Below are 22,361 nucleotides of genomic sequence, written 5' to 3' on the forward strand. Positions count from 1 at the left end.
ATGCTCAATGTCATAGAACACTATAAAACAAATAAAAACTCAATAAAAAGTTTTATTTCTCAAAACACATGCCATACTATGAACAATGTGTAAATCTATACAACATCCTATCAGTTAGATTTGGCACTAGCAGAGCTGGATTCTAGCCCACCTCTGCCACCTGGTAGCTGTGATCTGAAACTCTCAAGTCAAACAAATAAGCTACTCTAAGCCAGGTAATGTGCTGGGTGCTAGGGATACAAACAGAAATAAACATGATCCATGTCCTCAAATCGAGATCAGATTAAATGACTTTACCCCAGATTTGCTTCTGATTGTATTATGGTGTTACAACAGGGGGAGGGAAGTATGTACTGAGTACATAGATGAGACTTTATATGTATCATCTGATTTAACAGAGAAACTTAAGTAAATATTATCTCTGCCATAGAAGGAAGAACCTGGCTTAGAGTTACAGACTTATTGAAGGACACATTGCAGGTCCATTCAGAAAATAACAAGTAGATTGGGATAAGCAGCCTAGGAAATAAATGAAAAGCAGCAGGTAGGTAGGTGTCAAACCACAAGCTTCAAAATTGTGCATCATTTTTTTCTTTAGATAGAGTAAAATCTGAGAGAATTTCCTTCTGAATGATTTTAGTGTATTTAGACTATTTCATGAAATAATCACACTTTATTAACAGCTCAAGTTTAGTGAGTGCTCGTGATGCTCCTGGTACTGTCTGAGGTATTTTTATATGTATTAACTCATTTAATGCTCATAATAACTCCAAGAGGGAAGCACAGAGAATTAAAAAAAAAATAGAAAAAATTGTACAAAACCAAAGAGTTAATAATTGGCTGAACAGGGCTATAAACCCAGATATTCTGGCTCCAGAGCCTGAACCCTTAACCTGTGTTCTGCTACCTCACCAAGAAAAAGCTTTTTGTTTCCCCTATTAAAGTGTTAACCCCTTGAGGGACAAAACAGTGATATTGTTTTATTTATGGGAAAGAAGGTGATACAAGGGTAGAGGGTCGGAGCTTTATATTCTTAGAACTGAGGACACTGTCTGGTAAGCATTAGCAAATATTTGTTGAGCTACTCCAGCCTTGAGTAGGTAACTAAAGAGTTTGGAATGTTTTTTCTAGAGGTCAGGGGTCAACAAACTTTTACTACACAGGGACAGATAGTAAATATTTTAGTTTTTTTTTTTTTTTTTTGCAGTACATAAAGTTTCTGTTGCAGTTACTTATCTCTGCCTTTGTAGTTTAAAAGTGGTCATAAATAATCCTTAAATAAAACAGAATGGTTATGTTCCAATAAAACTTTATTTACAAAGACAGGCAATGGACCATCTGGACCATGGGCTCTCTTTCCTACAGGAACAAATGAAACAAGAGGGGTAAAAAGAATAAAATTATAGTTTAAGGAGATATCTATGAATGACAATATAATGAAATGGAAAAGAACAAGGAGTTTCAATACTGGATTCAAAAATGACACCTCCCACCTTTTCCATAATCATTCTAGAACAGTACTGTTCAAGAGAAATACAATGGAGGCCACAAATAAGATCCATGCACATAACTTTAAAATTTCCAGATGCCAAATTAAAAAAAATGAACAGGTAAATTACTTTTAGTAATATTCTATTTAGCCCAACATATCCAAAATACTGTCACCTTAAAATACAATCAATACAAAAATGACAGGTAGTTTACATGTCTGTGTCAATAAATCCTCAAAACCCACTATGCACTTTGTTCTTGCAACACATCCACTGGAATTAGCTTGATTTCAAATAGCGGATCGTCACAGGTGGTTCCCATAATGGACAAAAGAATGACCGACTGAATAACCTATAGACCTCCATATGCAGCTGCACTATATAATATTTTCATTTTACTGGCAACTCAATAAATCAGTCTTTATTTTTTGTATGTCATATTTCCACACCATTTACTTTCCACCTACATTTTCACACTTGGTCCTCCTAACAACAATGTGGGTAGGCTTCAACCAACCAGGCATATTACCTGTTTTACAAATGTGGAAACGAGGTTCAGAGAACTTCATAAGGTGAGAACTGAGACAAAATTGTAAACCTCTTCTAATCAAGTATCTCTACTTGAGCCTATTAGCATCACCTCCCTAATCAAACTTACAATTTTGCATTCGTCGGTGAAACTGCCTTTATCTCCTCCCCTACACTGCAGACTCCACAAAGACAAACACCCTTTTTCGTGATCACTGTATCCGCAGTGTCCTGCAAGGTGTTTTGCAAGTATGTAATATTAATCCAACTAACAAACGAATGAATGAAGTGTCTAGTTTCCCCGGCTGTTTGCAGTCGATTAAACACAACTAGTTTTCAGTGACTAACGTGAAGACAAGGACTAAACCACAGAAGTGACATTTTTAAAGCTGAAGCTTAAATTGACTTCCAACATTATTCAAGACAATGTGGAATAAAATTTGGGAGCCAGGGCCTGAGTTCTAATGCCCTGAATTCAGTGGGAGCCTTCACAAAAATCGTCTCACCTGTCTGGCCAGAGTTGCTACCTGTCAAAAGGTGAGGGTAGTAGAGCTCTATAATCTCCAGCCCGTTCAAAGCTAAAGATTTTTGACATTAAATTCAGGAGGGCCGGACCCCAGATCTTCACACCCTTACTTACGCGCCCAGAAACAACGGCCGGGCAGGCAAGCAACCATTAAGTCTCAGGGAGGCCGGGGAGACCCACTGGCCAGAGCCGCCATGTTTCCCTCTTGGCCCGACCCCAACGGCCACCCTCGGGCCCCGCGGGACGCGGCCCTCACCTCTCCTCGCAGTCTTTGCATTTCACCTGCAACGGGACTATCTGCTGGAACAAAACCTGGCTCATGGTGGACTGTTGCCCCGGCTAGCTTGCCGAAGAGTCCAGCAGGCCCGGCCCGCGGTACACGGGTAAAAGGCGTCCGGGTCCTCCGCTCGCGTTTGAGTTTGGCGCTCGGCTTCCGCGGAGGAGGCGGGGAAAGAGAAACGGAGGGAAGCCGGGGAAGTGTGGACCTCGCCGGCCACCATCGGCCTCTTCCGGTTTTGCAAAGACTGGCGCGATAGTTCCGGGCATTCACCTGAGTGGCGGATCCCGCGGCGGCCATATTTGTTAAGGGAATGGGACCCGCGGGAAGCTGCCAACTTTTCCTCTCTTCCCCTGTTCCTCGCCGCCTGAAGGGAGCCTTGAAGTATGGCGTCTTCTGTGCCCACGCCGCGCGCGACTGACTTTCCGGCGGAGGGGCGATGCGGTTATTACGTGGAAAAGAAGAAGCGGTTCTGCAGGATGGTGGTGGCCACAGGGAAGAGGTTCTGTGGCGAACACGCCGGAGCCGCGGAGGTCTGGTATCGCTCTTCCCCTCTCGAGAGTCGGAAATAAGTTTTCTGGGCCGGCGCCTCCCCGCTGACAGGTTTCTGCTGCTGTGCCCTGGATTTCCCAGCCTTTCCTTTAATAAACGCAGCTGTGCACCCCCTGGGAGCGATGCTGAGCACTAGTGAAGTGCAGTGTTTTACCAAGGAATGCAAGGCGAGGTTTCCCCTCCACGCCAAACTAGCATCTTTCACTCCGCCCACTCTCCCCTCCCTCCGGGGAAGGGATGGTTTAGGAAGAAGAATGGTAAAGAGGCTGAGATCTCACTTGATTGTGCTCTAATCGTTTCGTGAACGATTATTGCTTCTCTCTAAGGCAGTTGAGGGAAACTTCAAACTTCAAATTTTACTTAAACGTAGTCTTTGGAAAGTCACTTGTAACTACTTTGCTGGAAAGGAGAAGGAAAGATGTAAAAAAAAAAAAAAACACCAAACAAACAGCCAAAACTTGAATCTATTTTTAAAATTGGTAGCAGAAAGGGTGCAACTTTGTTCATGACACCAGCTTTGTGCAGACACTAGCCAATGTCTGGAGATATTTGGGACATTTGGAACACTGAGAAGTGTTCTGGCTGTAACATGTGAGAACCAGAGATGTTGCTAAACCTCTTTTTCATGAACAAAGTATATGTAATTGTACTGGCAATCTATATTCTTTTTTTTAAGATTTATTTATTTATTTATACAAGAGCTGGAGTGCAGGCCAGAGGTGTGGGAGGTAAGAGGATTCACCAGAGACAGAGTGGGGAACAGAACAGGTAGATTCACTGAAAAACACTGCTGAGGGGAGCAGTGAGTAAGACAGGAGAGGTCTGCTGCTCCATGTGGGTATCTGCCTGGCCGGGGATGGTACTCTTGCTGCAGAGGCTGGAGACAGCTACATAGGTTGCGTCTTAACCCCTTGCGCCAACAGGGAGGCCCTCAGTCTATATTCTTAATATAGGTATATTTCTTTAGAATATATGTAATAGGAAAAATAAGAACAAGAGAAGCAGGATCTTATAGAAAAAGAATAGTCAGACATCTGGTTTCATGACTGCTATTTACATTATTTATCTTTGTTAAGTCAGATGGTGCAGCCTTCTAGGGAATATCCAGTATGAGTCAGCCCGCACACCCCCTTCATCTGCTTGTATCCATCATAACCATAGCTTTGCTTCATATTTTATTTGACCCACCCTTGCCTAGAGTGAAGTGTATTGAAACATGCATTTTTGTGTTGTAGAATGTGAGAGTACTGTGACTTACAGGGAGAACTCTTTGAAGTTCACCCACTGTTGTACTGACTGGTTTTGAGACCAGCAAACCTCTCTTGACTGAAAATAATATCTTTGATAGGAGAAGGATTTTGTCCTCACTCTATTATAAGCTGTTATACTTAACCTTCACCAGACAGCTGGAAGATGACTGCAGATGGTGACAGTAGTAAAATATGAATAGGCCCTTAAAATTCTGATTGGTGTTTTTTGGTGTTTTTTGTTATTGGTGTTTTTTTGTTATTGGTGACGAATAACGTCATGTTGTTACAAGTTCCTTGAAGAAAGAATGCAAAGCACAAAGTGGAAAAACGCTTGTAATGAATATGACATAGTTTTCAATGTAGGCATCATACTGAATCTGTAATTTAAAATATAGTTGGGTGTTGTTTCCATCTTTTTTTTCCTAAATGTCATCTTTAGAGGAGTTTTACTCATTGGTTCTCCATTAAGGATGATTTTGCCTTCCAAGAGGCACTAGCCAATGTTCGAAGATATTTGGGACACTTGGAACACTGAAGAGTGTTCCAGGACATAATGTGTAAAAACCAGAGATGTTGCTAACCCTCTTACAATGCACAGGGCAATCCCCCATACAAAAGAATGATCTGGCCCAAATGTCCTAAGTGCCAAGGTTGAGAAAACCTGTTTCTAAACAAATAATAAATCTTAAAAGTGCTTTTCTCTCCACTCATTGATTAGGCTTCAGAGGATTCGGATATAGTCTTCTCTTTCATGAAGTTTAGAGTTCAAAATAAGCAAATAAAAATAACGTATAGTATTTAAAAAAACCTGAAAAATCTCTTAGCTTTCCCATAAAATCAAGCATACATACAGTTTCATGAGTTTGATAGGAGAACTTGAATATCTGTCTGGGAGGCAGATCAGAACTGAAATATATGGAGAAAGAACTTAGCTTTTATTGTATAACCAGAACTTCTTTAACTCTTAGCTCACTTAATTTACACTAACCTTAGAAGGTAAAACATAATATTGCCATCTTTCAGATCAGATAGTAAGTATACCTCAGGACTTAGAGTTAGGCATTGATAAAATTGAAAATCATATCTAGGCAGTCCAGCTGACTTGTGGTTTTAGCTATTATACTGTCATGTTACATCAGATTTGTATGAATGTTGGATAGAATTGCCAACACTATTAATTTTCCTTTATTTTTTCCTTGTTCATATAGTTAAATCCATGTAACTTAGAAATGACCTCTTACATAATTGAAGCTTCAGGCCTTGTACAGAGTAATATTTCCTTGTATATACATAAATCAGTTGCATTGCAGATTTTTTTTCTTAAATCCTATGATTTGATTTTGCCAATGTTTTATTAGTGTCCTTTTATTACCATGTTTGAGAAATGCTTGAAATTATATCTAGTATTTGTAAGTAAGAACTTAATATTTTATTGAAATAAATATTTTTTTTCTTTGTTAGGAAGAAAATTCTCGGAAAAGAATCCTGTGTCCTTTAGATCCAAAACAGTAAGTATGGATCAGAGAAGGGAAACAATAATTGTCACAGGTTTATTTTAAATAATTTTTTGTGCTGGAAAAAGTAGTTGTCATAAGTCTTATTTTTAATCATTTTCTCTTTAAATTTAGCACAGTATATGAAGACCAACTAGCAAGGCATTTGAAAAAATGTAACTCAAGAGAGAAGCCAAAACCTGTAAGTGTTTGATTAGTAAAATTGAATGGTGATATGTTTGGCATGCAGTGTTTATATGCACTTAGTAGATTACAAATATGAATAAGAAGATTCTTTCTTCAGAAGACTTGAATATGGTAAATGCATTTGAGTATACATAAAGTATCAGACTGAATCCACTTACAGTCCTATTTCAGATCATAGAATTTTATGGAACGAAAGTGTTATTAGAGAATAATTCCAAAGTATATTTATATGAAAATATTTACTTGGTGTCTACTAAATTTACTTCAGTAAATTATGGTCCCAGACTTCAAGAAACTGAGGCCAGTAAGTAAACTTGTGAATAGTGGGCATTATTTAATAAGGTCAATGAAAAAATTAGTATACATGTGAGAAGAGTACATATTTGCAGTAAAATTAAATCCAAGGCCATAGGAAAGCCATCTCAGAAGGAATAACACTTGAACTGAGCCTTGGTTTAGAAAAAAATAAAAAGGATAAAAGAGTCATAGGTACATAGGTGGAAAGAACTACATATGCCAAGGCAGAAGCTTAGAAGCCACATGAGACCTTCAAGGCGCTTGAACTTTATTCTATAAGATATGGAGAACCACTGAAAGAATTTAAGCTGGAGAAGTATGTGTTCAGATATACCTTTAAAAACATTTTCTTATAGCAGTGTGGGAAGATAGTGGTCAGTCAGGAAGACTGATTTGTGCCTATTGCTTAAATTCAGGTGGGACATGATAAGAGACTTAAAGTGGATAGAAATGGTGGGGAATAAATGCAAGAAATATCTATGTTATGGAATCAATAAAACCTAGTGACTGAATGGAGAGAAATTTGGATTTGGATATGTGAGTCTGAAACTCAGAACAAATAATCAAGATTTGGAAGTCAGATACATATATAGATGGAAGCTTTGAATTTTTACGTTATCCAGGCTAAGAGAAGACACTTTTATTTAATAGATATTTATTGAAAACTTATGCCAAACATTGTACTAAATATTCTGCTGAGTAGACAAATAATCTAATGGGCGAGACAGAAAGTGCACTATTATGTGTGTTAAAATAGATTTAAGTACAGAGTACTACGAAAGACTAAGGACGGAGAGCCTAATCATCTTTTAAAATATAGGGGCAGGGGTTGAAAGGTGTGGGAGGCATTAGGGAGGCTTCTTTAAAGAAATGTCATAAGGTGCAACCTACAAGTCAAAGGAGAATCAGCCAGACAAGGAAGAAAACATGAAGTGAGAGAATACATAGCTGTATCTGGGACTGGGCATTTCACATGATCAGCATATGGAATACAAGCGGAGAGTGAGTAGAAGGTGAGACCTGACCGAGAGCTAGGAAGCCAAGCATGATCCAAGGTCAGAACTCTAGATGATACTGACATTAAAAGGTGAGCTGCTAATAGGAACCATAGAAAAGTATTGAGAAGAGATGACTTCTTAGTAGGACAGTGAAAAATGAGAGAAGCATGGTAGAGGAGAAGCCAGAAGATGGAGACTAGCAAAGAGTGATCAATAGTGTCTTACACTATTGGTGTAAGGTAGGAGCAGAAAAGAACCCATTGAATTGACAATATGGTGATAGTTAAAGAGCAAAGACTTCAGCAAAATGCATAGTTAATGGATTGGTGTGGGCATAAATCAGACTGGGATGATATATGAGTAAATGGAAAATAAGGCAGTAGAAATCACTATTTTTTTTAAAAGATTATTTATTTTATACAAGAACTGGGGTACAGGCCAGATGCACGAGAGGGTGAGAGGATTCACCAGAGACAGAGTGGGGAACAGAACAGGCAGACTGATGAAATACACTGCTGAGGGGAACAGTGGGCGAGACAGGAGAGGTCTGCGTTGCCATGTGGGACCCTCACTGGCCGGCCGGGATCAAACTGGTGCTGCAGAGGCTGCGGACAGCTTCACAGCGTGGCACTCAACCGCCTGCGCCACCAGGGGAGGCCCAGAAATCACTATTTTAGATTATTCTCTTGAGAAACTTGGCTGTTAGTGAAACTTGAAAGTTAGAATGGCAGAGGGGAGGGTAGGATATAGGGAGTGTGTTTCAAAATGCGAGAACATTTAATATTTATTTATTTACTCATTGTTAAGAGTAATGAGCCACTAGAGAGGAAAAAATTAACAGCACATCATTGATGGTGTGAGACACTCAGGAAGCAGGCATAAATAGGGAACAAGAGTAGGGGAAGGAATAGCTCTTTCACTGATCTAGATGACAAGGAGTTAAAGGCTGGATATCAGTTCAGGCAAATTGAGCCATCAGGAGGTTTAAATGAGAAAGTTGTCATTTGATAGCTACACTTTTCTTGTTGAAATAAGAGACTGGATATTAAAGGGGATGATGTTGGAGTAGGAAATTTAAGAAGAAATGTGAGTGTTTAGATTATTCTTAATGTTAACAAAGAATAGTTGCTGGGCATCTTTAAAAGTCAGACTGAGAATAGATATACTAAATTTGAATTGGCACCAGTCCAAATGACTGGGTGGTTTTACTTCAACTGGGCAGATATCGGGAGTTGTAAATCACATTAATGCAGTCATTAGGTTTTGAAAGGGTGGGTGTGACAGAAGGACCAGATTGTGAAATACAATGATAAAGATGATACTGGAGATCCAGAATGGATGACATGAAAGGAAAGCAGAAACTAGCTGAGAAGGAATAAATAGAGGCCTTGAAAAGATGGAAGAATATGATTTGAAAAATCACTATACTTTGTACAAACATAGTACAAAGATATTGTCAGAGAGTGGACAAATGAGGTTTAAGATTTTGGAGGTTAAGTGGTTCACAATAATGCCAGAGTCTGGAAGACTCTGAAAGTAGTATGCTAAAGTGCAATGAATGTCATTAGAATTAAGACGGTCAAGCAGAGCTGTGATGTTGGGTGACTCAAAAAGCTAGTCATATTGTCTAGACTTAATGGAAACAATAAATTGGTGTCAGAGTCCCTAATAAGTGTTAGACAATGACCAACCGATTGATGGTTGACAATCACTGGGAGATTTAAAAGATGATTTAACAGCTTGGTATTTCTCCAGGGTGGGGTCATTAACGTGTGAATGGGACAGTTGTGTCCTGCTGTCCTGTGCATTTCAAAGCATCCCTGTATTTAGCACTCTGCGCCACTAAACAGCAGCTGTCAGTAGCCCTTGTCAGTGAGTATGAAAGATCTGACATTTAATCTTATTTTCAAGCTAATAAATTAACCTGCCATCAGTCTGTAGCTGCAAGCAGAAGATATGAGACTTCTGCACTTTTTACTCACTGTATAGCAAGAAGCTTGAGTTTCTTGTCTGTATGAATTCTTGTTTTCCAAGGGACACAGACTCAACACAGAGGGACCCGGGCGGATGCTACACATTTGTGCATATTTTGTGTCATAGCTGAAGAACCCCAAGCTTAGGAAATATAAATCTTTTAAAATGGGCAGTAAGCAAAGCTGTCTGTCCTTTCTTTCATCTATGGACATTTCTTTACTATACTGTGCATAAACAGACCTGCCCTCTGCTGTTGGAGACACTATTTCTGTCAAGGTTGCTTGGTATATAAACATCCTGGAAAAGATAGTCTAACACAAAAGTGGTAAGTTTTTCTACCAGTAAGACTTGCAGAAGATTGAGAAACCCATGGAGAACTGTCTCCCAACAGCATGTCTCTGTCATCTTCACAGCAAAACATCTCATACGTTTTCAAATGCGTCCCAATTGAGAAACTCTATGCCAGATGTCATAGCTTAAAAGAAAGTATTTTTATGTTAAAATGTGTAGAAGAGGGCCTCCCCTGGTGGCCCAGCGGTTGATCCCTGGGCTGCGAAGCTGCCCACAGCCTCTGCAGCACCAGTTCGATTCCCCAGCCGATGGCAAGGGTCCCACATGGTGCGCAGACCTCTCCTGCCTCCCGCTGCTCCCCTCAGTAGTGTACTTTGGTCCTTCTGCCTGTTCTGCTCCCCGCTCTGGCTCTGGCTCTGGTGAATTCTCTCACCCTTCCATGCTTCTGACTGTACCCAGTGCTTGTATAAATAAATAAATCTTTTTAAAAAAAAAAAAAAGAAGAAGATGGCAACAGCCCCTTAGTAAAAAGAAAGGATGTTCTTTTCTTTCAAGAATGCTTGGAGGTTATCTTTCTTATCTGAGTGCCAGGTTTTAGTTAAAGCAAACAAGTGGAATATGTGTTCTGGGAAAAGTTTAAGAGAATAGGCGAATTTATTAAAAAATGGAATATACCCTGCACAGATTCCATTGCATGCCAGGATACAGTGGAAAGGAACAGGAGAAAGCAGTGAGGTGAGAGAGAGGAAAGAAATGCAGAATAGTATTTATTTTGTACACTGCAACATGGAATTTAGGAGCCAGGTAGTTTTCTCACTATTCTGCTTTAATTTGTAAAAAATAATATATATATATGAAAATAAATAAATTGGTAATCTTTTTCAATATAGTTTTCACATTAAAATACAGTTACCTGGAGCATTCTTTATAACTATTTTAAACTAAGAGTTCATCAGACTATAATAGTTGGGCTCATTTTTGATTACAGTGTTGCCAGTCATCCAACAAAACAGTTATACCTGCAGTCTTGGCCTGTTCCACTCAATTATCTATTTCCATTATTACCCATATCTGTAAAGATTCCATAATACAGTCAGCATATTACCTTCCTGTCATCTGTGTAACAAAAGCCTATTAGTATGTATACTGTCTTAATATAATAGTTTTTACACTTTTAAAACAAGATTTGTAGAAATAGTACTGTTTCATTCATCTGAATATACATGGTTCAGTAGTATACTAGCCTTATATAGCTATTTAAATTTGAGTTAATTAAAATTAAATAAAATTGAATGTCTGGTTCCTCAGTCCCACTAGTTATATTTCAAGGCTAGGACTACCATGTTGACCAGGGCAGACAAAGAATATTTTCATCATAGCAGAAAGTTCTATTGGATAATACCAATCTAGATCCTTACCTAGAATCTTTCCCTCTGAAAATTAACTATTAAGATCTCATCATGTTTATTTGAGCAACACGGTGTCACTGGGTATTTCTATTTTTTTATGTAATTAGCATTTTAAAATGGAAGAAATCAGACCTAAACGTTATATCTATACTTTATCTCAGATACCACCTAGCTGATTAGCAACTGTGTTTAGTTAGTACTTTGTTTGTACTTTAGCACCATAAGTAAAGCTGGCAGAGTCCTTAGTCTGCTACGGAAAAGTAAAAGCTCTTAAATAAGTTATTAAGGAATTTCTTTAGACTATAGTTTATTCAAATAACCATCATACTAGAAAATAAGATCCATGAAAACAGATTTTTTGGTCTGTCCTTTTCTCTATTGTGGTGAATCTGACTGTAATATGTTCAGTAATGATTTAATAAGTAAATGAATGGGAGAAAGGGAAGGAGGTGGATACAAAGTATAGGAAGAAGGGAAGGATCAGGTTTTTTTTTTTTTAGGTTTTTTTTTTGTATAATTATTTTTATTTTAACATTTATCATTTTTTAAATTTTTTTAGACAATATTTGCTTCCCCCCACCCCCTCCAATTGAGTCCACATAGAATTTCCTTCCTCAAGGTACCTGTGCACCATCACCACAGTCCCCTGTGTGCCTCCCTCTCACCCTCTCCCTCCTCCTCCCCTGCAGGATGTCTCGGTTTATAATTGTTTTTGCTTTGTTGTGTTTTGTACTGTTATTATTATTTTTTTTTACATTGATATCTTATTTGGTTCCCCTATATTCCTATTACAAAAGTGAAACCATCTGATATTTTTCTTTTTTCTTCTGGCTTATTTTACTGAGCATAATTCGGGAAGGATCAGTTTTTTAGCTTGATTGTTGTGAGCACTTCATATTAAAACAATGGTTTTGTGTTTTTTTGTTGTTTTTCTTAAGGACTTCTTTATTCAAGATATTAATGCAGGCTTAAAAGATGAAACAGAAATACATGAAAAATTGGTAAGTACTTAATACTTAATTTTACTTTTTTTTTTTTTAAGATTTATTTATTTATGCAGCCAAGAGCTGGGGTACAGGCCAGAGATGCAGGTGATGAGAGGATTCACCAGAGACAGAGTAGGGAACAGAACAGGCAGATCAACCAAAATACACTGCTGAGGGGAGCAGCGGGTGAGAGAGGAGAGGTCTGCTGTGCCATGTGGGTTGTTCACTGGCCGGCCGGGAATCGAACTCGTGCTGCAGAGTCTGTGGATTGCTTCATAGTGTGGTGCTTAACCCCTTGTGCCACCAGAGAGGCCAATACTTAATTTTAAAAGATATTTCATGAGCTATCTCCATTATTGTAAATAAACCATGCTCCAATTTTTGTGTGCAATAAATCAGTTGTTTCAAATTTCCATAAGAATCATTAGTAGTAATGGTTAGTTCCTAAACTAGCTCATGCCTCATTTTTGTACATAGGTTCCAATTTCTTCTCTCTCTGAAGAGCACTTGGAAAACTTAATTAAGAAATTGAGAAGAGCAAGTGAAAGTAAGTCTGTCTAAAGTTGCAAATCAAAAATTTTTAAGAGTAATTTGGTATTGCATGAGTTAATACCAGTGTGGTTTAGAAGATGTTACAGCACTGTTCAGAGCTGTATGGTTTCATGTTACGTAAGCTGTTGTGCTTATATTTGGCACAGGTTTGAACTCTACACTTAAAGATCAAATTATGTCCCATCCAGCACTGCATGATGCCCTTAATGACCCTAAAAATGGTGATTCTGCAACCAAACACCTGAAACAGCAGGTATGTTTAGGCCATAGTGACTCAGTTAAAAATTACCTCTTGTTCATTTTTCAAAAGCTAACATTCTGTTTTTTTCTAGATAATGGTTAAGGAGATTTTGTTTAGTTTATCTTTCAGGGTATAGAATTTTTCCATTTCTTTAATAGAAACACACTATATGTATGAACATATGAAAAAAAGTGGTATAGTTCTGAGAAGTGTTAAATGTTTAAAAATTACAGATCAACGTGAACATTGCTGTGCCTTCTGTAGAAAATTACCTTGCTGTTTCCCATTTGAGCCAAATGTGTTTTGCTGTGGTGTAAAATAATCTTGTGAAGTTTGCAGGCTTCTATTTTAGGTAACATTGAAAAATTAAAGTTACTTGGTCCAAGAAGATGCTTTGTTGAATTTGGAGCAGGAAAGGGAAAATTATCTCACTGGGTTGATATTGCCTTAAAAGATGCTGAAAAAGTTCACTTCATCCTAGTAGAAAAGGTGACCACAAGATTCAAGGTAAGTGAAACCATTGTATTGTGTTAGTAACCAAACTTTGCACTCCTCTTGTTAAGAAAACAAAAAATGATACTCAGACATCTTCTAAAGAACATGAATTTATTGTGTTCATTTGATGTGATAGTTTGTTTTCTAATTATATTGAGGACTTAAACTGAAGGGAATTTTTTTAATCTAAATTTTGTTATGAGTCCATTGATCTAAGTTCTTAAAATTATTTGCAAAGGAGGCATTTATTGAGCATACACCTAGGCCCCATGATAGGCATTAGGTAGATTAGGCAAGGTCTCTGTGCTCTATTATATTTAGAAAAGAGAAATAGAAAAATGATTATAGAAAGTGTTAAAACATGAAAAAAGTCTGCCCAGAGTACATTGTATGTTTGAAAAAGGTAGAGACAGATTCCCTGAGATTGGGCATATAAAAGGAGAAGGAGAAATAGTTTGGAAGAAAAATGAGTTCAGTTTTGCGTGAGTGTTCTGTTAAAGTAGAACTTTCTAATTTACAATTCAATATGTATCTGATGCTCATCAGAGAAGTCTGAGTGCCTGACTTCCTGCCACAATGTAGATATATAAGTCATAGGCACATGGACATAGATCAGACTGGTTGTGATCTTTCAGGGAGAGTACAAAGAGGAGAAAACCAAAAGCAGTACATTAGGGACTGGCACAGATACAGGAAATGGCAGATAACCTTAGGTAAGTCACTTAACCTCTGTGAACCTTAATTCCTTCATCAGTGAATTGGGTATTTTCAGAGTTAAAGGAAATAATGTGTACATAATAATTTGTAAATTTTTTTAAAGATTTATTTATTTATGCATACACAAGCAAGGGTATGTACCAGAGATGTGGAGGGGTGAGAGGATTCACCAGAGTCAGAGTGGGGAACAGAACAGGCAGACTGACTGAAATATACTGCTGAAGGGAACAGCGGGTGAGACAGGAGAAGTCTGCTGCACCATGTGTGTTGCTCCCTGGCTGGGTGCTGCAGAGGCTGTGGATTGCTTCAGAGTGTGATGCTTAAAACCCCTTGCGCCACCAGGGAGGCCCTAATTTGTAAATTTTTAAGTCTTACAAAAATAAATGTTATTGTTATTTTGGAGTTTATGTGAAGGAATATACAATCTTACTTTTTTTATTAATGATTCTGTTTTTCAAAACCTAAAAAATAAGTTGGAAACTTATTTACTCTGAATTCAAAACAGATCTTTTTATTTTCACAAACTTTTTTTTAACATACAAAGTGATTATTGTGTTGTTCTTATTGTACAGGTAGATGGCAAACACAGAAAGAAAAATTCAGTGTTTGAAAGACTTCAAATTGATATTCAACACTTGTGTCTGAGTAAGTTACATAACTTTGGTTGCTCTACCATAAATCATAGATGTCTCAAACTCTGAGGGTTGCTTAGAAACTCAAACATGCAGAACAGTGCTTTACAGAAAACAAAATAAACCCATTGTTAACATAGTGTTGTATCTAGCATTCAGAGGAATGCAAATTGAGTTAAGTTTCAAACTTTAAAAAATTTGTTTTTCAGTGTCAAATAAAAATGAAGTATCATATTAGGAAGTGTTTTAAAATGTTGATACATGCTCGTGTTACTTCTTTGTTCTCTTTAAATTGAGTCTGTTCATACCACACACTAGCCTTCAGCCTATAGTTAACTTGCTTTATCTAAACTAGTAAAGAAATAAAGTAATTCCCTGTCTAGCTAATGTGTAAACAATACTTTGTAGCATTTTAAATTGTGCCAAAGAAAATTCATCTCTATGTAGCTCACATTTGATAAACACAACTACCCCTCAAGGTACTCTTTAGTGCCCTTTCTGTGCCTTTTTATACTTTTTCATATTATTTAAGATGAAAATAATACAAGTATACCTTGGCAACCTCTTTTATCTGCTAATGTTCGTCCTACCCTGTGAAACGACGTAACATTTATATGTAAATCTCTTACTTAGTTACATAACTGAACAGATTACTTTTCGGAAGGTGTAAACCCTGAACAATTTCTTATGCTGTGTTGAACATACTAAAAAATTGCCTTCCATGTTTTTTTTAATAGTTTCCATATTACTATTATGCCCACCATGAAACCTCATCCTATTTTTTTTTTTTTAAAGATTTATTTATATCTGTATACAAGAGCTGGGGTACAGGCTAGAGATGCGGGGGGTGAGAAGATTCACTAGAGAGAAAGTGGGGAACAGACAGGCAGACTGACTGAAATACACTGCTGAGGGGAGCAGCAGGTGAGTCAGGAGAGGTCTGCTGTGCCATGTGTGTAGCTCCCTGGCTGGCTGGGTATCCAACTCGTGCTGCAGATGCGGGATTGCTTCATAGCGTGGTGCTTAACCCCTTGCGCCACCAGGGAGGGCCCTCATCCCATATTTTTAAGTCAAAGTAAGAGAGAAAGATTAATTAAGGAGGGATGGGGCAAATATCTACAATTTAGTTCAGTATCACCTTAAGAATTTCCATTAGTTTTAGAAAATCTTGCTCTCATGTGCTAAACAGTAACCTACCTAAGATAATAGAGTCAGATAGTTCTAAGTGTCCTGAAAGTAGTTATAAAAATCTTGTGACACATCATCCCATTCACTCGCTTTTCGAGGCAGAGCACCTTCACCTATGGTGAGAAACAATGCATTAGAGATAATTTTGAGACCCTATGCGGTCTGAAGCGTCTTTTATTTTACCCTTTCACTGGATTTTAACATTTCTATTCTAGGTTAAAAATCATATTCCCTTAGAATTTTGAAAGTATTACCCCACTAGTATTGCAGTTTAAAAATTCAGCACAGTTCTGAGTACTGATCCTTTGTACATGACCATGCTTTTTTCTTGTAGGAATTTATAGGCTATTTTCTTTGTCCAAGTGTTCTAACAGTGAGTGTGCTGCTGGTATCTAGTAGGTAGTGGCCAAAAGTCCTCCTAAATCAGAGGCCTGTTAAATATCCTTTTAGGTACAATACAGCTCACACAACAAAGAATTATTGGAGCCAAAGATTCAATAATGCAAAGGATAAGAAATCCTAATTTAGAGATTCTAGTATTCTTAGCTGACTGGAAAATTTCCTTGCATTTTTCCTTTGATAGTTTTCTTCCATTTTTTTCTTTTCTCTTTTTATGAAAAACTGTTATAATTTGGTTAATAGACCTCATGGAATGGTTCTTTTCCTGACTTTCTCTCTTTTGGTCTTTTTCCTACACATTCTAAAATTATCTCAAATTAATTTCTTTGACTTCAGTTTTAATTTCTAGGGTATTTTCTAAATCTGTATTTACTTTTATATCCTGTTCTTTCATTATTTTAATTTCATTTCTCAGAGGATGTTAGTGATAGTTTTCTTATTTTAGAATTACTCTCACAATCTCTGTTTTCACCAAGTTGCTGTTTTCCATTTATTTTAGTTTGCGTCTTTCAGTTTCGAGGCTATTCCCAAACGTGTAGCTCCTTGATGCTGTGTTCATAGGATTGAGAGGAGTAAGAATTCTGATTCCTCTGGTGGGATTATTGACTCTGAGTTCCAATTTGGGAGCTGCCTAAGATGCAGCGTTCCCTCTTAGGCTTGTCAGATTCTCCAGAAAAGACTTCTAATCACCAGGGCTGAAATAGTACATTATACTGTATTATCTTTTTTTTTTTTTTAAAGATTTATTTATTTATTTATACAAGCACTGGGTACAGTCAGAAGCGTGGGAGGGTGAGAGAATTCACCAGAGCCAGAGCAGGGAGCAAAGCAAGCAGAAGGACTGAAGTACACTGCTGAGGGGAGCAGCAGGCGGCAGGAGAGGTCTGCGCGCCATGTGGGACCCTTCTCTGGTGGCCGGGGAGCAGCCGGGGATCAAACCAGCACTGCAGAGGCTGCGGGCAGCTTCGCAACCCAGCGCTCAACCGCTGCGCCACCGGGGAGGCCCTATACTGTATTATCTTAAAGACATTTTTCTTTTTTACTTTTTTGTCTCCCAGAGGAATATAAAAAGCCAAGATAACAGCTTATTCTTGATCATCAAGATATATTAAGAAGTCTTTTTTTCTATTTGATTATAATGTTGAATATAGTATTTATTATATATTTGAAATATATGTTGATTGTATTGTTCATATATTATCACATTTATGCAAAATAAAATTTTTGGTAGGGAAAATTTCAAGTCCTTTATCAATGTGTTAATAATATTTAGCAAGATAATCCTACAGGGTAATGTCTGGAGTCAGTGTAGGAATAGCATTGGTCTCAGAGTCAGCAAACTTTAATTCTGGCTTGTCAGTGATTATCTGTGTTAGCAAGTTTCTACATGTTTAAACCTCTTTGAACCTAACTGTAGAGTGAGAATTTTTTTGCTTGACTCTTTTCAGCCTTAAAATTCAAAGTTCCTAATTAGTTCTTTATTTCAGGAGGCCGCATCGCCTTATCTCACAAGAAAACTTAGTTCTCATTTCCTTTTATTTCAGGTAAGATTCCTGTTCTAAGCAAAGAAAAACTGCCAGTGGTAGGAATTGGAAAGCACCTGTGTGGTGTGGCAACAGGTATGTAAACAAAGTAATGGTATGTAGATGAACACATTTTTTAGCCTAATGTGATCCCAACCATTTAAATAGTCTTTTGAGTATCACTTATGTTTTTAACACAGTAATCTTCAGGTAGTACTGGACCTGTGTTATGTATCAGAGATAGAACTTTCCTATTTATCTGCTCATTTTGGCCATTTTCCAGGGTGACTTAAGAGTTTTATGTGTAAATATTATGTTATATGGAAGCTTACAGTTCTTTGGGTTATATTTCAGCCAACAAGGAAATAAGTCATTTAAAGAAATTGTATGGTTCCACTCCTAAAACTACTGATTTTTTCAGAGCAGTCATTTGGGAAGAAGGCAGAAACGTCTCTCACTCTCAGATAATTGTGTATCAGATGCTGGGGGAAGGGAAAAAAAAAAAATCTGGGAAGTCTTGTCCTAGCACTTCTGTCCATTAGATGGAGCATGGTAAAATGGGAAGAGCATGGGCTTTGAAATCAGGTTCAAGTCTGTTATGTAGCCTTGGCAAATTACATAACCTTTCTGAGCTTTGACTGTTTCATCTGAAAGCAGGGATAGTTATAAATAATTCACCAGGATGCATATTAGTATTAGTGTGTATAAATGTTTACTATTATGACATCTTCCTGGGTCCTGCTACTTTCATAATCTACCTATATGAAGAGTTTGGAGCCTCCCTAAAACATTATTCAAATTGGCTGGACATGGCTTTATATATTAGTGTGTCCTCATAGTTTTTAGATGACTTTCATGGATCTTATCTCATTTAACCTTCATAAAAACCTTCTGAAGTTAGCTACTTTTTATCCTGGGGAAGAAAACAAGCACACTCCTTTACTCTTCTCTATCTAATCCAAGTTTCTCAGAAGTATAATCTATATTGGTTATGTTACCCTTCCTTGATTCACTGTATCTGATGTCTCCTTTCATCTCTCCATTATCTTACTGAAAAAGTCTCCACTGTCATTACTTCCCCTATTTCAAATTCTCTTCCCTTCTTTTTTGTGACTTTGTTCCTTATTCTTCCCCTACATCTATGCCACTCTTTCTCTGTTTTCCTCTTGGTCTGCTTCCACTATGGGTCCTTTAAATATTAATGTTTAGGCCCACATGCTACATGCATGTCTTTCCTCCCCTCTCAAAACTCTTGTCTTTCCTCCCCTCTCAAAACTCTTCAGTAACTCCCAGTCACCTACATGGTAAAGTTGAAGTTCTTTAACATGATGTCCTACTCTCAGTCTGGCCTCTACCATCCTCTTTTTGCCACTTCCTACCTCCAGCTCTAATGGTCAGTGAATTTAAACTCCATGCACCTTTTCCATATATAATATTGAATCATTTTCTAAACTGACCAATTTCTAGTCATCCTTCGGCTCAATTGTCACCACTTTGAGGGAGCCTCCTTAAATAAGATACTCCTTAGTTTTTATTATAATGCCCTCTGCATGTATTTATCCTATTATATTTTAATTTTCTGCTTATAATCTAATTGCCCACTATGCTGAAAATTTTTGAGCACAGAAAGTGTGCCTGCACAATATTTGGTATAAACAGGAACTCAGTAAATGTTCGAATGAGTGGTTTTGATTCCAATTGCTGTTTCCTTTTCCCTTTCTAGCTATGTGATTTTGTCCCTTCAGTTCTCTGTAAATGAGAGATTGAGATAGATAGCTAAAGCTCCTTCTGATTCTAGAATAACTTCATTTTTAAATAATTTTTTCAGGTACTCACATTTCTGAAAATCATTTACTGAAGTCCAATATAAGTTAAAGCAGTGACTGACTTTATTTTGTCAGAAATGTTAATGAAGGGTTATCTGTCATGTTCTCCTCATACTAGTTTCCCAGTAATATTTGTTGACTTAAATTCATATGTTGGATTGAACTTAATAGTGAATAAATTTATTTAATTAGATTAAATTTACTGTATGAATATTGAATTAAATTCACTAGTACAATCATTAATATTCACTTGTGATGTCTTAGGGTATAACATTTAAAAATATATATGTTTGGGCCTCCCCTGGTGGCGCAGGCGGTTGAGCGCCGCGCTATGAAGCTGTCTGTAGCCTCTGCAGTGCCGGTTCGATCCCAGCCAGCCGGGGAGGGTCCCACATGGCGCAGCAGATCTCTCCTGTCTTCCCTGCTGCTCCCCTCAGCAGTGTATTTCGTCAGTCTGCCTGTTCTGTTCCCTGCTCTGTCTCTGGTGAATCATCTCACCTTCCCACGCATCTGGCCTGTACCCCGGTTCTTGTATGAATAAATAAATATTTTTTAAAAAATAAAAAAAAATATATATGTTTTTGATAGGACAGACACAAGTTAACAGTTTAATCAGAAAATGTGGGCTTTACAGCATGTGTTTGGGCTGTTTTAAATTTTGTCAGCATTTTAGCAGTCTTCAGCAGGAGGTAGTTGTAGTCATTGAAAATTTGTTTCATTTTTAAACATACTATACATGCATTGTTTTGATATGTAGTATAGGCACCTTTAAGTTTGTGTGTTAATCATCATTATACCGTAAAGCTTTGGATATGGAAGGCATCCGGTCACTATTTGCTGAATGAATGTGTAAATACAGTAAGGCTGCTTTCCACATTCTCACCACCCCCATCTCAGCTTTTTGGCTCATTATCATAGCTGTGAACATCAGGATTAGCACTTAACAGCAATAGCAGATATTTCTTAGCATTTGCTATGTCTTTCTTTCTTTGGATTTAACTCAAAATTTCCCTGGAATGTAAATGTAGGTAGATACATTTTTTTGTATAAACTCATTTCCTCAACGCAAGTAGAATAATTTGGGAGTGAATTCATATAGATGAACTTAAAGTTTTTGCAAATATAGATCTTAAGTTTCAGATAGTTTTATTGGGAAGTTAGACTGCCTGCAAAATAAATCATTAGAGAACGTGACACAATAATAAGAAAAGGTCAAGTATGAACAAAGTTGATAACTAATGAAAGAATTATTGCAAGTATAAAACTTGTATAAAAATGGTTTGGTTTTCGTTTTTTTTTTTTTTTTTTTTTTTTTTTTGGTTTGGTTTTTAAAGACCATAGTGCTTAATAAATGTAAAAAAAATACTTATTTTAAAAGATGATGTGGTTTTGGGGGGCCACATAATTGTGTTTGCAGATCTTGCATTACGATGTTTGGTTGAAACCTATGCTGCCAGTTGTGAGGAAAGAAATGAAGAACCTTTAGCCAAACGCATAAAGAATGATAAAACAGAAAAAGAAATTAACACTTTGGCCAAGGAAGGAAATGAAAAAAATGTCCCAGAGAAGTGGACCCCTGTGGCTGGCATTGTTCTTGCACTCTGTTGTCACCACAGGTGTGATTGGAGACATTATGTGGGCAAAGAATATTTCAAGGCTCTAGGCCTTGGAGCAGTGGAATTCCACTATTTCCAGCGAATGAGTAGTTGGGCGACTTGTGGGATGCGGAAAATGTCTTTGGAAGCTTCAAATATCACCACAACGAGAAAAGACCATCAGAATGATGAGAGTGAAGAACATGATGATGGGGGATACAGCAGAATCACAGATGACAGTGCTGAGAATTTGCCTGGGTAAGTGCCTATTTGAAATGCACAACATTGGGGCAGAAACACGTTGTTATTACTGTGCTTTCTTCTTAGATGAATACTACCAAAATTTTATTCATGGAAATACATTTTACCATGCAACTTTAGATTAAGTTAAAACACACAGGTTTTTATTTTGGTCATAAATGGAAGCATGTGGAGCATGGTACATAGCACCGAGTTTATTATGGGCTATTTAGCAACTTATCAATAAATAGAAGTGACTGAAATAATTTTCTATGAACTTTCACAAAATTTTAATGTGTATGTGTTTATTCAATTCAGGTTTCTTACTGTTGAAGAAAAGAAGAAAATAGGACATCTTTGTAAATTACTGATCGACCAAGGCCGAATCGAGTATTTACAGCAGAAGGGATTCAGTCCTGCACTACAGTACTATACAGACCCTCTGGTGTCTTTGGAAAATGTGTTGTTAACTGCTTTACCAAATCATTCTTCATTACCAGAAACAACTGTTTAATGGAAAGAAATTTTTGAACATCTGTCTTCTACCAAAAAATACCAGAAAAACATTTTAAATTGTATTTTTATATTCATGGAAATATAATTAGCAGATAATATGAACTTTAAAAAATGTGGCCTCAATCAACTTTGATAATAGCTTTGTTTTTTACTTTAGAA

The 22,361-nt window shown here is 37.4% G+C and overlaps 2 protein-coding genes across 4 annotated transcripts in view; one reads left to right on the top strand and one right to left on the bottom strand.

Moving 5' to 3' along the window:
* SASS6 (SAS-6 centriolar assembly protein) overlaps positions 1–3,312 on the bottom strand; it is a gene marked incomplete at both ends in the record, with an annotated part of 22,140 nt that extends 18,828 nt beyond the window's left edge. Inside the window, one exon of one of the 3 annotated variants that reach the window (XM_084242970.1) lies at positions 2,801–3,312. In XM_084242970.1, the coding sequence (XP_084099096.1) occupies positions 2,801–2,865 (65 nt within the window). Of the gene's footprint in view, positions 1–2,771 lie in introns of all 3 variants that reach the window. The other 2 variants (XM_084242968.1, XM_084242969.1) reach the window with 2 other exon arrangements.
* TRMT13 (tRNA methyltransferase 13 homolog) lies at positions 3,208–22,200 on the top strand (the record flags this gene model as incomplete). Its single annotated transcript, XM_084242972.1, has 11 exons — positions 3,208–3,354; positions 6,085–6,131; positions 6,252–6,318; positions 12,231–12,293; positions 12,756–12,825; positions 12,977–13,083; positions 13,411–13,578; positions 14,856–14,928; positions 18,047–18,121; positions 21,269–21,704; positions 22,005–22,200. 11 exons carry the CDS (start codon positions 3,208–3,210, stop codon positions 22,198–22,200), a joined length of 1,449 nt encoding a protein of 482 aa, XP_084099098.1.
* Positions 22,201–22,361: the final 161 nt, after the last annotated feature.

This window comes from Talpa europaea, assembly GCF_964194135.1.
Source record: "Talpa europaea genome assembly, chromosome: 9".
Classification (NCBI taxonomy): domain Eukaryota; kingdom Metazoa; phylum Chordata; class Mammalia; order Eulipotyphla; family Talpidae; genus Talpa; species Talpa europaea.